The sequence below is a fragment of the Staurois parvus genome, unplaced genomic scaffold, assembly GCF_062004578.1.
Source record: "Staurois parvus isolate SC_StPar_1 unplaced genomic scaffold, SC_StPar_1.0 ptg000498l, whole genome shotgun sequence".
Classification (NCBI taxonomy): domain Eukaryota; kingdom Metazoa; phylum Chordata; class Amphibia; order Anura; family Ranidae; genus Staurois; species Staurois parvus.
In genome coordinates, this window is record NW_028318294.1 from 2,431 (window position 1) to 19,443 (window position 17,013).

Sequence of the window (17,013 nt, forward strand, 5' to 3'; positions counted from 1 at the left end):
GTATGCTGATTGATAGGAGAATAATCAGATTTCCTTCCCTGCCAGACAGAACTGTTCTGTGGAAGAACTGTGTATATCTCAGGACTGGATGGACATAAATACAAATCCTTTAGCAGGGTAAAACAGCTCTATTATATGTATTTCATCTGTGGATTTAGCTGTTTGCTTGGAGTTCAGCTTTAAGCCTCTTATCCTGTTATTCAGTCAACCTTAAAACAACAACTGTGAACTGCTTACCTTCACATTTGATCTCCGGCTGGCAATATATCTCTCCTTCTTTAACTTTGACCGCTGTTGCAGTCGTTTCTGGAAGCCTTACAAGGTTCACTCCCACTTCTGCTTTCTTCAAAGTTAAACAAGAAGAATATTAATATTTATTTTAATTAACGTGTATACAAAATGCAGCAGCAAGCTGTATATCTGGACAGAGTGGCAGGATAAGCACATGACATATAGCACAGAAGAAATATAAGTACCGTATTTTTCGCTCCATAAGACGTACTTTTTTCCCCCCAAAAAAATGGGGGAAAATGTCTGTGTGTCTTATGGAGCGGCTGGCCTGGTATTTCCGCCGCCACCGTGTCAGAATACCGGGCTGGCCGCTCAGCTCTTCTCTGCAGCAGAACCTTACCTGTTCCTCGGTCCAGCGGTGTCCTCACGGTCTTCTCTCCCAGCGCAGGCATCTTTAGTGTGGGCACCCAACTGTGACAACTTGCGGCTTCACAGATGGGTGCCCACTGCGCATGCGTGAGAAGTGCTGCGCTTTGTGAATGGTCCGGCAGTCTTCTGGGACCTGTCACGTGTCCCAGAAGACGGGGAGGGAGGAAGTGGGATGGGGTGTCTGTCAAATTTGGGTACCCGCTCCTCCCCTCCCCAAAGGTCCACAGTCTCTGGTCATCCCCTGTACTGTGTTCGCAGTCTCTGGTCATCTGTAGTATATCCGCAGTCTCTGGTCATCTCCTGTACTGTGTTCGCAGTCTCTGGTCATCTCCTGTACTATGTCCGCAGTCTCTGGTCATCCCTGTACTATGTCCGCAGTCTCTGGTCATCTGTAGTATGTCTGCAGTCTCTGGTCATCTCCTGAACTATGTCCGCAGTCTCTGGTCATCTCCTGTACTATGTCCGCAGTCTCTGGTCATCCCCTGTACTATGTCCGCAGTCTCTGGTCATCTCCTGTACTATGTCCGCAGTCTCTGGTCATCTCCTGTACTATGTCCGCAGTCTCTGGTCATCTGTAGTATGTCTGCAGTCTCTGGTCATCTCCTGAACTATGTCCGCAGTCTCTGATCATCTCCTGTACTGTGTCCACAGTTTCTGGTCATCTCCTGTACTGTGTCCACAGTCTCTGGTCATCTGTAGTATATCCGCAGTCTCTGGTATCTCCTGTACTGTGTCCGCAGTCTCTGGTCATCTCCTGTACTATGTCCGCAGTCTCTGGTCATCTCCTGTACTGTGTCCACAGTCTCTGGTCATCTGTAGTATATCCGCAGTCTCTGGTCATCTCCTGTACTGTGTCCGCAGTCTCTGGTCATCTCCTGTACTATGTCCGCCGTCTCTGGTTATCTCCTGTACTATGTTAATAGTCTCTGGTCTCTTGTTTTCCTCCTCTAAACCCTAGGTGCGTCTTATGGTTAGGTGTGTCTTATGGAGCGAAAAATACGGTATATGCATACGATTTGCATAGAAACCACAGAATACAAATATTCTAATACAAAATGTATATACTATCAACAGTTTGCACAGTGCTTTACAATATAAAGGGAGATAGTACCTTAACAATACAAATTGAGACAAGAGGGTTAGGAGGGTGAAAACACCCACCAGCTCTACACATACCCTGGGGACTATGATGGTGCAAGCTCTGAGCCCCATTCATTTGCTGTAGATGTGGACCATTACTAGAGGGTTTTACACTTCTCGCTAGATTGTTAATATATTTTACAAAACAAAAAAGAGCGTTAGAGTAAGCCAAACCCTGGAGTAATGCTGGAGCTAATTTTTTGGTGGACTTGCTCTTTGGGTTGGTTTACCAAAGGCAAATAGACTGTGCACTTTGCAAAGTGTAGTTGCACCCTGCAAGTGCAGTTGCACCAGAGCTTAGTAAATGAGGTGAAGCTTCACTTTGCAAAGAAAACACAGTCACATGCAGGAATAATTAAAAAAAAACAGCATTTTTGCTTGCACATGATTGGATGATGGAGGTCAGCAGAGCTTCTGCTCATTTACTAAGCACTGAAAAGTGCACAGTCTATTTGCCTTTAGTAAATCAACCTGTTTGAGTTATTCTATTAAATCCTAGGTTGCTCAAAGGTGGCTTCAGATCTGTGAAAAGGCAACGCACATAGTTACATACATAGTTAGTCTGGCTGAAAAAATACAAAAGTCCATCCAGTTCAACCATTAAATAAAAAATATATAATCCTATACCCACAGTTGATCCAGAGGAAGGCAAAAAAAAAAACAGCAAAACATGATTCAATTTGCTTCTGCTTGGAAAACAAATTCCTTCCTGATCCCATGAGAGGCAATCAGATATTCCCTGGATCAGAACAAAGGTGGCAAATTTATGGGTGAGGTGGATTGGAGACTACAAAAATAGGCTGTAGGAACATGCTATTGGATTAATCTGGCCTTTTAGGCAGGCCATAGATGAATCGAAAACCGAACGTTCTGTCGCTCAGAAAACAAAAATGGTGCATATGATTGTGCCATCAATTGCTTTGTTTTTCAAAATAACATTCAGCATGTTGGATCAGGCAATTTCAATTGCCAAGCGAAAACCGCATGTCGCAACTGGCACATTATGATCTGGAAAAACGAACGGCCAAAACGTTTTGTTCGGTTTCCGATTCTTCTATGGCCTACCTTAGTCACTATATGATTGAGCATACATGGGCAAGCAGAGCAAGCTTCAGCCTCAGAAACAGGTCAAATGCAGAAATAATAAGGAATGATTTTAATTGTTTTGAGGGAGAAAATTTTTTTTGAGAATTTGATATAATTCAATTATCATTACTATTGACTTGTATACTGTAGTATAAAAGCAGTTCAAATACAGCAGAGCAGGGAATTCTGTATTTACGAATGCATGGCAAGACCAACGAAAAACATGTTTCCACTGCTTGAGACCTTCATGATATTCAAAATGTACGCAATGCAGTTCAGATCCAAAGTGTTTTACAAATGCATGTCAGCAGCTAAAATTAAACGCCAATAATCATGGTCATAAATATGTTGGGAGATATCTGCCCAAGTCTGAATACACTGTAGCCCACCTTCATTATGTGTCTTGGCCAAGGGATACCATTGCAGTCATACTAACTTCCATATTGTAAATAAGATTGTATTTGATAACAAGTACTTTTATATGAGCAGAAGCACTTATCTTCAACTAGAGCCCAAATGACTCAACCAAGGCTGGGGTAGGAACGGCTTATGGCCACTCCTATTGACAGGTACAGTACATCAAGTCCAGAAGACTGATGCAAGAATTGGCAAGTTTTTATCAAAATGCCAAATGTATCCCCATAAAGATGATCGACTTTAATTATCCATATCTCTTGTTTCATCCACAGTGAAAGTTATAAGTCCTCATGGAAAACAACAATCACAAACGTGTGTCCAGCATTATACTGTAGATATTGCATTTATTCTTTTTTTCCGTATGACAGGAGGGGCAGTATAACTAATTTGTTTAAAATCACCTACTTTTCCAGTTCCTATAACCTTTATACAGGGGCGGACTGATCATTTGGAAACTCGGACACTGCCCGAGGGCCCAGGGTCAGTAGGGGGCCCCATGAGATGCCCTTGGTACCTTTTTTATAGGCTTTTTTGAGTTTGGGCAAAGACACAGGGGCCCGATGATCCCCTATTGCCCGGGGGCCCCATGAGTTGTCAGTCCGCCCCTGCATTTATAACATTAACACAGAAGGACAGATATAATGTACAGTATGTCACATAGTTACATAGTTAGTCTGGCTGAAAAAAGACATAAGCCCATCTAGTTCAACCATAAAAAAAAAAAAAGTTATAATCCAACACCCACAGTTGATCCAGAGGAAGGCAAAAATAACCGAGCAAAGCATGATCCAATTTGCTCCTGCTGGGAAAAAAATTCCTTCCTGATCCCCCGAGAGGCAATCGGATATTCCCTGGATCAACTTTACCTATAAATGTTAGTATCCAGTTATATTCTGTGTATCTAGGAAAGAATCCAGGACTTTTTTGAAGCAATCCACTGAGCTGGCCAGAACCAACTCTTGAGGGAGTCTATTCCACATTTTCACAGCTCTCACTGTGAAGAAACCTTTCCGTGTTTAGAGATTAAATTTATTTTCCTCCAGATGTAAAGAGTGCCCCCTTGTCCTCTGTGATGACCTCAGGGTGAATAGCTCTACACCGAGTTCACTATATGAACCACTGATGTACTGTATTTATACATGGTGATCATATCCCCCCTTATGTATTATACATGGTGATCATATCCCCCCCTTATGTATTATACATGGTGATCATATCCCCCTTATGTATTACACATGGTGATCATATCCCCCCCTTATGTATTATACATGGTGATCATATCCCCCCTTATGTATTATACATGGAGATCATATCCCCCCCTTATGTATTATACATGGTGATCATATCCCCCTTATGTATTACCCATGGTGATCATATCCCCCCTTATGTATTATACATGGTGATCATATCCCCCCTTATGTATTATACATGGTGATCATATCCCCCCCTTATGTATTATACATGGTGATCATATCCCCCCCTTATGTATTATACATGGTGATCATATCCCCCTTATGTATTACACATGGTGATCATATCCCCCCTTATGTATTATACATGGAGATCATATCCCCCTTATGTATTATACATGGTGATCATATCCCCCTTATGTATTATACATGGAGATCATATCCCCCCCTATGTATTTATACATGGTGATCATATCCCCCCCCTATGTATTATACATGGAGATCATATCCCCCCTTATGTATTATACATGATGATCATATCCCCCCTTATGTATTATACATGGAGATCATATCCCCCCCTATGTATTTATACATGGTGATCATATCCCCCCCCTATGTATTATACATGGAGATCATATCCCCCCTTATGTATTATACATGGTGATCATATCCCCCCCTTATGTATTATACATGGAGATCATATCCCCCCTTATGTATTATACATGGTGATCATATCCCCCCCCTTATGTATTATACATGGAGATCATATCCCCCCTTATGTATTATACATGGAGATCATATCCCCCTTATGTATTATACATGGTGATCATATCCCCCCTTATGTATTATACATGGTGATCATATCCCCCCCTTATGTATTATACATGGTGATCATATCCCCCCTTATGTATTATACATGGTGATCATATCCCCCCTTATGTATTATACATGGAGATCATATCCCCCCTTATGTATTATACATGGAGATCATATCCCCCCTTATGTATTATACATGATGATCATATCCCCCCTTATGTATTATACATGGAGATCATATCCCCCCTTATGTATTATACATGGAGATCATATCCCCCCTTATGTATTATACATGGAGATCATATCCCCCCTTATGTATTATACATGGTGATCATATCCCCCCTTATGTATTATGCATGGAGATCATATCCCCCTTATGTATTATACATGGTGATCATATCCCCCTTATGTATTATACATGGTGATCATATCCCCCTTATGTATTATACATGATGATCATATCCCCCCTTATGTATTATACATGGAGATCATATCCCCCCTTATGTATTTATACATGGTGATCATATCCCCCCCTATGTATTATACATGGAGATCATATCCCCCCTTATGTATTATACATGGTGATCATATCCCCCCCTTATGTATTATACATGGAGATCATATCCCCCCTTATGTATTATACATGGTGATCATATCCCCCCCCCCCTTATGTATTATACATGGAGATCATATCCCCCCTTATGTATTATACATGGAGATCATATCCCCCTTATGTATTATACATGGTGATCATATCCCCCCTTATGTATTATACATGGTGATCATATCCCCCCCTTATGTATTATACATGGTGATCATATCCCCCTTATGTATTATACATGGAGATCATATCCCCCCTTATGTATTATACATGATGATCATTTCCCCCCTTATGTATTATACATGGAGATCATATCCCCCCTTATGTATTATACATGGAGATCATATCCCCCCTTATGTATTATACATGGTGATCATATCCCCCCTTATGTATTATACATGGTGATCATATCCCCCTTATGTATTATACATGGAGATCATATCCCCCCTTATGTATTATACATGGAGATCATATCCCCCCTTATGTATTATACATGGAGATCATATCCCCCCTTATGTATTATACATGGAGATCATATCCCCCCTTATGTATTATACATGGTGATCATATCCCCCCTTAATCTCCTCTTTTCAAGAGAGAATAAATTCAGTTCCTCTAATCTTTCCTCATAGCTGATCTCCTCCATGCCTCTTATCAGTTTAGTTGCCCTTTAATCCTTTTGGCTCCTACTGATGTTGAGTGGAGTAACTGGGGTTGATTTACTAAAAGCAAATAGAATGTTCACTTTGCAAATGTAGTTACATTTTTCAAGGAGATTTGCCCCAGAGTTTGATGAATGTAGTGAAGTTTCATTCTGAAATCACATGCAAGGACAATAAAATAAAAAAAAACATTTTTGCATGCACAGGATTAGATGATGGAAGTCGGCAGAGCTTCACCTGATTCACTAGGTTCTGAGGCAAAAGCCCTTGCAAAGTGCAACTTCCCTTGCAAGATGAATAGCATTTCTGCCTTTAGTAAATAAACCCCACTGGAAACACTGACAGAGGTAAAATTTCAGGAAGAGGAACGGACAGGAGCTTGGGGATCAAATAGAATCTTTGAGCTTCACGATCAAACTCATTTGATTTATAAATTCCTATCATTGGCTTAAATAAGCAATCAAATTCCTTCTTTAAAGTTTCTAGTGCAGTATTGGAGGAGATTTTACCAATGGATATTTTTTAACTGCCCCCCCGCAGCCCTTTAGCACAAATACTGCTACAGGGTGGCAGGGCTGCACGAAATCACGTAAATATACATGATTTTGCATTTCTGGGTAGGGGCCATTGGCAGCTACGGCTGTTAATTACCGGGTCTTGGCCGGAGATTCTCTGCTGGCACCCGGCAAGCGCTGAAGAACACTGACAGAGGAGAGTTCTGTATACAGATCTATCCCCTGTCAGCTCTAGCATGCTGCTTTGTATTGCTCTGCATAGCAGAGCAATGCAAAGTAGCGTGCTTACACAGTAAAGCGCACATAGTAAAACAGCACACAGTTAACCCTTTGATTGCCCCAGATGTTAACCCCTTCCTGCCCAGTGCCATTAGTACAGTGTCAGTGCTTTTTTTTAGCACTGATCACTGTATTACTGTCACTGGGGATGTCAGTGGTAGTCAGTGTCAGTTAGTGTCACAATGCCCGCCACAGTCCCACTATAAGTCGCCGATCGCCGCCATTACTAGTATAACATTTTTTTTCTTTAAAAATTCCAGTATACCGTATTTTTCGCACCATAAGACGCACTTTTTTCCCCCCAAAAAAGGGGGGAAAATGTCAGTGCGTCTTATGGAGCGAATATGGAGCGTCCGGTCCGGTATTTCCACTGCCGCCGTGTCAGAATACCGGGCCGGCCGCTCAGCTCTACAGCGGGACCTTATAGAGATGACTGCTGACCTTTGGGGAGGGGGGGGAGGCGGGTACCTGAATTTGACAGGTACCCGCTCCCACTTTGGTGGAGTTGTTCTTTCATCTTACCCATTCCTCTATCCAGCGGCGCGGTCTTCCCGGCTTCTGTAGTGTGGGCATGACAGCCGGGTGCCAAGTGCGCATGCGCAGGAAGCGGTGCTTTTTGTGAATGGTAAGGCGGCACCTGGGACACATGACAGATCCCAGAAGCCGCCGGACCAATCACAAAGCGCAAGTGCTTCTCGCTCATGCGCACTGGGCACCCGGCTGTCATGCCGAGCGCCATTACAGAAGCCGGGAAGACAGCGCGCGGCTGGATAGAGGAACAGGTAAGATGAAAGAACAACTCCGCGGAAGTGGGAGCGGGTATCTGTCAAATTCAGGTACCCGCTCCCCCCCCTCCCCAAAGGTCAGCAGTCATCCCCTGTACTATCCACAGTCTCTGGTCATCCCTGTGCTGTCCGCAGTCTCTGGTCATCCCTGTGCTGTCCGCAGTCTCTGGTCATCCCTGTACTGTGTCCGCAGTCTCTGGTCATCCCTGTACTGTGTCCGCAGTCTCTGGTCATCCCCTGCACTGTGTCCGCAGTCTCTGGTCATCTCCTGTACTGTGTCCGCAGTCTCTGGTCATCTCCTGTACTGTGTCCGCAGTCTCTGGTCATCTCCTGTACTGTGTCCACAGTCTCTGGTCATCTCCTGTACTGTGGCCGCAGTCTCTGGTCATCCCCTGAACTGTGTCCGCAGTCTCTGGTCATCTCCTGTACTGTGTCCGCAGTCTCTGGTCATCTCCTGTACTGTGTCCGCAGTCTCTGGTCATCTCCTGTACTGTGTCCGCAGTCTCTGGTCATCTCCTGTACTGTGGCCGCAGTCTCTGGTCATCCCCTGAACTGTGTCCGCAGTCTCTGGTCATCTCCTGTACTGTGTCCGCAGTCTCTGGTCATCTCCTGTACTATGTCTGCAGTGCATTAGTTCAGAATTTTTTTTTCCTGTTTTCTGCCTCTAAAACCTAGGTGCGTCTTATGGTCAGGTGCGTCTTATGGAGCGAAAAATACGGTATATACCGCCATTTGTAGACGCTATAACTTTCATGTAAACCAATTTTTTACATGTGTTGGGAGTTTTTTTTTAACAAAGACATGTAGCAGAATACATTTTGGCCTAAAATTATGACAAAATTCGATTTTTTCACTGGACATGTTTTACAGCAAAAACTCAAAAATATTTTTTTTTTTCAAAATTGTTGTTCTTTTTTTGTTTATAGCGCAAAAAATAAAAAAACGCAGAGGTGATTAAATACCACCGAAAGAAAGCTCTATTAGTGGGGAAAAAGGACATAAATTTAATTTGGGTGCATGTTTGCATGACCGCGTCAGTAATGCAGCAGCTTATCACATAAAATGGCCTGGTCAGGAAGGGGGGGGGGGGTAATTCCTCTGGAGGGCAAGTGGTTAAAAATTCCTGTACTTTTTCAGGCAGCTAGAAGCATGGATGTTGCTGCAGCTGGTGTCACTGGAGACCCTTAATCCCTGTAGGCTGTCTATAAAAAGAATTGCCATTGGCTTAATTTGAAGTTGCAACCTTACAATATACAGTAGATGACCAAAACAGGGTCATAAAAAATCTACGGTATATTTACGATTTCACTAATTTCTTGATTTAAAAGACTTGATCCACATGCTAAGTAACTGATGCATAGTAATATGTTTTGCAGGATATTCAGGAAAAGTCCAGATGCGGGATTTATTCTTACAGCTTACTTCCTTAAAATGTACAATTCTAAGAAGAACCCGGTTCCTGCTAATCCTAGCAGGAATAAATCATAATCAAAGGAATTCTGCACCACACTTTGCTCATTAAATGTACCAGTAGGGTATGCTTATCGGCTAAACAGTGCCAAAAACAATGATTTACAGTGTACGGTAAGTAACTGAACTAATCGGATTTGGTTTACAGAAGTCACATTACTGAAACCTTATAGTGGTTGTAAACCTTTGACATGAAATAGTAACAAAGCATATCTTTCCATAGTGCGTACTTGTCTCAATCCAAAGCACTAAGTGTCATTTCTATCTGCTGCCTCATTCCTCTGCTATCTGTACGAGTCACTTCTGAATGGTTTTTCTGACACAAGAGGTGAAAAAGGTGACAGGGGAGGGAGCTCCAGAACACAGCCTGTGACTGATAGCCTCAGCTTTGTTCTTGTTGTTCTTCCCTCCAATTAGCTCTCACTGAGCTCTGGGAGTGAAAATTCAGCCCCCTAGACTCTGCTTTCTGAAACCCCAGACAAACTGTATAAATTCTGCACTTTGAATGACTGTAGTGAAGAAATGGCTGCAGATGGCCTCTCCTCAGTTTTAATTCTCTAGTGCAGTCCCACCAATGATATCTTAGCAGTATAATTGCATATCTGATGCTATCCGATATACTGTTCCTTCCAATATTGATGACCACACATAAACAAAAATGAACAATTGAAGTATGGTGTTGTTAAAAATATGTTAGCCAAAATGGTAGCAATAAATGCTTTGCAAGGACTTGTAGCAGAATTAGGTGGCATGAAAGACCCTAATTTTTGTGGCTCCACTGCCCTGGTTTTTGTTATAACTGCAGAAATCCTACTGACATGCCTCTGACGCATGTTGTGAGTAGTGTAGATATCATTCCCCAGCCTCACCTCAGCAGATAGGGTTCAGGAAAGTACCTTATTACCCAATGAAATAACAAGCTGTATTAATAAGGGTTCAGCCATATAATCGCACAAGCCAAAAAAGATGAACATAAACTGACCTTGACACACTGAAGAGGTATAACAAACCGTTTGCAGGCTGGTATTGAGGTCATTGCAGTCTCCGGGTTAAGGTTCTTTTTTATATTGGCCATATAAAACATGTCATATAAACTATTGTCCTTGTATGCCACAATGTCGAATACAACATGGCCATCCTCTTCATAAGCATTAACGTGATGGTAAACTACCAAAGAATCAGAATAAAACTTTTCTGCAACTGGCTTTTTGGTTCTTCTGTCAACAATGTGAAACCAAGTCTGAAAAAGAGAGGGTGAAATGTTTAAGCTGAATATTCTGGTTACATATTCATTGCAAACTATTAAAAGTATTTTTATACATCATAAACATTACTTGAATGTGTTGGTATCCGACTCCTCTAGTCCTGGTTCCTCATTTTTTTGCACTGTGGACTCAGCATGTGGCTTAATGAAGGGTTCTTGGCAGCGATGAAGGCTCTCCTTGAGCATTCCCTGAACCTCTAACATTCACTGACCCTTGGGCTACCATTCACATCTTAAAGCAGTATTAATCCCAAAACCAAAAATGTATTATATTGCAGCTTACCAATCATTAGAGGTGGTGGCTGCATCAGTTTTCATTTATTTGGCTTTTCCCCCCTCTGTTTTCACCTGGTGATCTGGCCAGTAACACACCTCCTGTATTAATGAGACACCAGTCTGGAGGAATGAGCACAAGACACAGCAGACAGCAGCATTGTCAATCTGGGGAGGGGAGTGTTAAATGTATTAGCAGATTTGAATACAAATAACACGTTGAAGACAGACTGGCTCATACTTTAAAATCAGTTTTAGCAAACATTTTTTTCTTTTTGGGATAAAGATTTTACATGAATAAATAAAAGCTGATCACTTTAATCACTCCTTCCAGTGGTAACTGGATAGTCTCATCCATCTAAGGCAGTGGTTCCCAACCTTTCTAACGCTGCGACCCCTTAATACAGTTCCTCATGTTGTGGTGACCCCCAACCATAAAATTATTTTCGTTGCTACTTCAGAACTGTAATTTTGCAGTGGGAGGAATAGTGCCACATCATTGGTGTCAGTGGGAGGAATAGTGTCCCATCATTGGTGTCAGTGGGAGGAATAGTGCCCCATCATTGGTATCAGTGGGAGGACTAGCGCCCCATCATTGGTATCAGTGGGAGGAATAGTGTCCCATCGTTGGTATCAGTGGGAGGAATAGTGCCCCATCATTGGTATCAGTGGGAGGAATAGTGCCCCATCACTGATGTCAGTGGGAGGAATAGTGTCCCATCGTTGGTATCAGTGGGAGGAATAGTGTCCCGCCATTGGTGTCAGTGGGAGGAATAGTGCCCCATCATTGGTATCAGTGGGAGGAATAGTGCCCCATCATTGGTATCAGTGGGAGGACTAGCGCCCCATCACTGATGTCAGTGGGAGCAATAGTGTCCCATCGTTGGTATCAGTGGGAGGAATAGTGCCCCATCGTTGGTGTCAGTGGGAGGAATAGTGCCCCATCATTGGTGTCAGTGGGAGGAATAGTGCCCCATCATTGGTGTCAGTGGGAGGAATAGTGCCCCATCATTGGTGTCAGTGGGAGGAATAGTGCCCCATCATTGGTATCAGTGGGAGGAATAGTGCCCCATCATTGGTGTCAGTGGGAGGAATAGTGCCCCATCATTGGTATCAGTGGGAGGAATAGTGCCTCATCATTGGTATCAGTGGGAGGAATAGTGCCCCATCATTGGTGTCAGTGGGAGGAATAGTGCCTATCATTGGTGTCAGTGGGGGGAGGAATAGTGCCCCATCGTTGGTGTCAGTGGGGGGAGGAATAGTGCCTATCATTGGTGTCAGTGGGGGGAGGAATAGTGCCCCATCGTTGGTGTCAGTGGGGGGAGGAATAGTGCCCCATCGTTGGTGTCAGTGGGGGGAGGAATAGTGCCCCATCGTTGGTGTCAGTGGGGGGAGGAATAGTGCCCCATCGTTGGTGTCAGTGGGGGGAGGAATAGTGCCCCATCGTTGGTGTCAGTGGGGGGAGGAATAGTGCCCCATCATTGGTGTCAGTGGGGGGAGGAATAGTGCCCCATCGTTGGTGTCAGTGGGGGGAGGAATAGTGCCTATCGTTGGTGTCAGTGGGGGGAGGAATAGTGCCTATCATTGGTGTCAGTAGGGGGAGGAATAGTGCCTATCATTGGTGCCAGTGGGAGGAATAGTGCCCCATCGTTGGTGTCAGTGGGAGGAATAGTGCCGCATCGTTGGTGTCAGTGGGGGGAGGAATAGTGCCTATCATTGGTGTCAGTGGGGGGAGGAATAGTGCCCCATCGTTGGTGTCAGTGGGGGGAGGAATAGTGCCCCATCGTTGGTGTCAGTGGGGGGAGGAATAGTGCCCCATCGTTGGTGTCAGTGGGGGGAGGAATAGTGCCCCATCGTTGGTGTCAGTGGGGGGAGGAATAGTGCCCCATCGTTGGTGTCAGTGGGGGGAGGAATAGTGCCCCATCGTTGGTGTCAGTGGGGGGAGGAATAGTGCCCCATCGTTGGTGTCAGTGGGAGGAATAGTGCCCCATCGTTGGTGTCAGTGGGAGGAATAGTGCCCCATCGTTGGTGTCAGTGGGAGGAATAGTGCCCCATCGTTGGTGTCAGTGGGAGGAATAGTGCCCCATCGTTGGTGTCAGTGGGGGGAGGAATAGTGCCTATCATTGGTGTCAGTGGGGGGAGGAATAGTGCCCCATCGTTGGTGTCAGTGGGGGGAGGAATAGTGCCTATCATTGGTGTCAGTGGGGGGAGGAATAGTGCCCCATCGTTGGTGTCAGTGGGGGGAGGAATAGTGCCCCATCGTTGCTATTAGTGACACAAATGATGGGGCACTATTCCTTCCACTGACACCAATGATACTTACCTTGCTGACCCCTGCTCCAGCCTGGGCTCGCTCTCTCCCTCTCCCATCTACAGCCTGCAGAATCAAAATTTGCACTTACCTGTCAGCTGTCTTCCTTCTCTGGCCTCTCTCCTCTTCACTCGGTCCTGCAGCTCCCTCGATCTTCTTCGATCTGCGCGCTCTGCCGCTCGGCTCCTCCTCTCCAAGCTCCACCTCCTCGCCGGTGATTGGCCGCCTGTGTGCCTCTCCTGAGCTACAGTCCCGGTAGCCAATCAGCGGCGAGGAGGCGGAGCTGTTGAGTGATCCTGGAGGTGTGGCCAGGTTACAGGGGCAGCATATCATCCCGCCCACAGATCGCGAGACAGAGCAGCGGTGTCTCGGTTCCTAAGACCATCGGAAATATGTTTTCCGATGGTCTTAGGCGACCCCTGGGAAATGGTCGTTCGACCCCCAAAGGGGTCGCGACCCCCAGGTTGAGAACCGCTGATCTAAGGTGATACATTCTGTTGGAGAGCTTGAGCTTCTAAAAAACTGCAGAGTTGCTGGCTGAATCAACATATGAAAATAGAAGAAAGAAAGCCCAAAAAAGGAAACAATAACAGCCATCACATCTAAGAATGCAATATAATAAACGTTTGCTTTTCATTTTAATACTGCTTTAAACGTTCCCTTTTCTTGAACTCTAACACTTTACCCAACCTTAATGAAATCTGAACACATACAGTGGGGATCGAAAGTTTGGGCACCCCAGCTAAACATTTGTATTAATGTGCATAAAGAAGCCAAGGAAAGATGGAAAATTCTCCAAAAGGCATCAAATTACAGATTAGACATTCTTATAATATGTCAACAAAAGTTAGATTTTATTTCCATCATTTACACTTTCAAAATAACAGAAAACAAAAAAATGGCGTCTGCAAAAGTTTGGGCACCCTGCAGAGTTAATATCTTGTACTGCCCCCTTTGGCAAGTATCACAGCTTGTAAACGCTTTTTGTAGCCAGCCAAGAGTCTTTCAATTCTTGTTTGAGGTATCTTTGCCCATTCTTCCTTACAAAAGTCTTCCAGTTCTTTGAGATTTCTGGGCTGTCTGTCACGCACTGCTCTTTTAAGGTCTATCCATAGATTTTCAATTATGTTGATTTCAGGAGATTGTGAAGGCCATGGCAAAACCTTCAGTTTACGCCTCTTGATGTAATCCCCCGTGGATTTCGAGGTGTGTTTAGGATCATTATCCATTTGTAGAAGCCATCCTCTCCTTAACTTCAGCTTTTTCACAGATGGCATCAAGTTACCATCCAAAATTTGCTGAGATTTTATTGAATCCATTTTTCCTTCTACTCGTGAGATGTTCCCTGTGCCACTGGCTGCAACACAACCCCAAAGCATGATTGATCCAACCCCATGCTTAACAGTTGGACAGAGGTTCTTTTCATTAAATTCTGTGCCCCTTCTTCTCCAAACGTACCTTTGCTCATTCCGGCCAAAAAGTTCAATTTTAACCTCATCGGTCCACAGAACTTGTTTCCAAAATGCATCAGGCTTGTCTATATGTTCATTTGCAAAGTTCAAACGATGATTTTTGTGGTGAGGACGTATAAGAGGTTTTCTTCTGATGACTCTTCCATGAAGACCATATTTGTACAAGTATCTCTTTATAGTGGAATAGTGTACCACAACTCCAGTGTCTGCCAGATCTTTCTGGAGGGATCGTGCAGTCAAACGTGGGCTTTGAATTGTTTTTCTCACAATCCTGCGAGCTGTTCTGTCTGATATTTTTCTTGGTCTTCCAGATCTTGCTTTAACTTCCACTGTTCCTGATGACTGCCATTTCTTAATTCCGAACAGAGGATATTGACATCTGAAAACGCTTTGCTATCTTCTTATAGCCTTCTTCAGCTTTGTGAGCGTCAACTATTTTCAGTTTCAGTTTTCTAGACAACTGCTTAGAAGAACCCATGGTGCTGATTGTTGGGGCAAGGTCAGATGAGTCTGGGCATTTAAAACCTTTGAGATTGACATCATCTGGTCTTCCCAGATGATTGAGAACAATCCATGACACTGGCAGGTCTCAGCTTTGCAAAGGGGGCAGTGCATGCTATAAATTCTGCAGGGTGCCCAAACTTTTGCAGACGCCATTTTTTTGTTTTCTGTTATTTTGAAAGTGTAAATGATGGAAATAAAATCTAACTTTTGTTGACATATTATAAAAATGTCTAATCTGTAATTTGATGCCTTTTGGAGAATTTTCCATCTTTCCTTGGCTTCTTTATGCACATTAACCTCCCTGGCGGTATTCCCGAGTGTAGCTCGGGGTAACATTTCAGTACCAAAAGCGGTAAGCCCGAGCTACACTCGGGAATACCATGCGGCACTGCTCCGGCATGTGTTCTTCACTTACCTTACCCTGCGCTTCCACGATGTGTCCCCTGCAGCGTCCCCGGCCATCTCCTCCGGCCGATGCCGGCATCCGGCTTCTGTGTCCTGTCCCTGTGACGTCGGGACGTACGGGTGCCGCCGCCGGCGGCGGCGGGAAATTTAAAAATTTTAAAAAATGTCTTTTTTTTTTTTTTACATTTTACATAGTAAAACATTGCTGTCTCAACCAATTTCACATACATATTGTCCCTAGTGCTTTGTCCTGCGCCCTGCCTGCATTTTGTCTGTTCTTTCTGCCTGGAATCTGAGAAATGTCCATGGCGTCCAAAAAGTGTCCCTTTAGGTCAAAAGCGGTTTAGATCAGCTAGAGAACAGCGATAGTAAATCAGAACCACTTGCAGAATTGAGTGATAATGATTCGTGGGGGAAATTCGTCATCAGACACTGAAAACGATTTTGCGACTGAGCTCAGCAATGTGCGAACTTGGCGCTATATTTCACATTTCAGTGTTTTTGGTTTGATTATATTATTGAATTAAATTTTTTATTATTTTTATATTATTTTTATGATTATTTATTAAATTATAATTTATGATTTTGTGTTTCAAATTTTATCATACCTGGGATGTTTACTAGACTCTTGTTCGGACAGATTTCAGTGAGTTTTTCCTAAAAATTACAGCCTACAATAAAAAAAATACATATTTCCATGCAAAAAAATGGTACCGCTTTCAGCACCAAAAATCTGAAATAATCATACCGCCAGGGAGGTTAATACAAATTTTTAGCTGGGGTGCCCAAACTTTCGATCCCCACTGTAACTGTTGACCTATTCCTGAAACATAACCCTTAATCTAAACCTGATATATAACCTTTAATCTAAAGGTAACATTTAGCCTTAACCTCCTATAGTAACAATTGACCTTAACCTCAACAGTGAACCCCCAAGACTGAACCCAAACTTCAACTCCTAACACCTTTTTCTAACCTTGACTTAGATGAAAATTTCACCTTATTAAGAAAAGAAATCCCCCCAGGCTTCCTCATGACACACAGCTGTGTCCCCCTACAAGTACTTGGGGACAAAGGTACAGCTTGTGGGTGGGTGCAGCGTGGTGGGTGCACCACAATTGCAGGTAACAAAATTTGTATTGAAGAAATGGCTCAAATGTACA

At 43.7% G+C, this 17,013-nt stretch overlaps 1 protein-coding gene across 1 annotated transcript in view; it reads right to left on the reverse strand.

The window, feature by feature from the left end:
* Window positions 1-237: 237 nt before the first annotated feature.
* The window catches only part of BCO1 (beta-carotene oxygenase 1), a gene marked incomplete at its 3' end in the record, with an annotated part of 50,567 nt that continues 33,791 nt past the window's right edge, over window positions 238-17,013 (reverse strand). The window contains exons 7-8 of the mRNA XM_089689771.1: window positions 10,604-10,861; window positions 238-343 (exon numbers count right to left, since the gene is read on the reverse strand). Of these exons, the coding sequence (XP_089545897.1) occupies window positions 238-343; window positions 10,604-10,861 (364 nt within the window). The remainder of the gene's footprint in view (window positions 344-10,603; window positions 10,862-17,013) is intronic.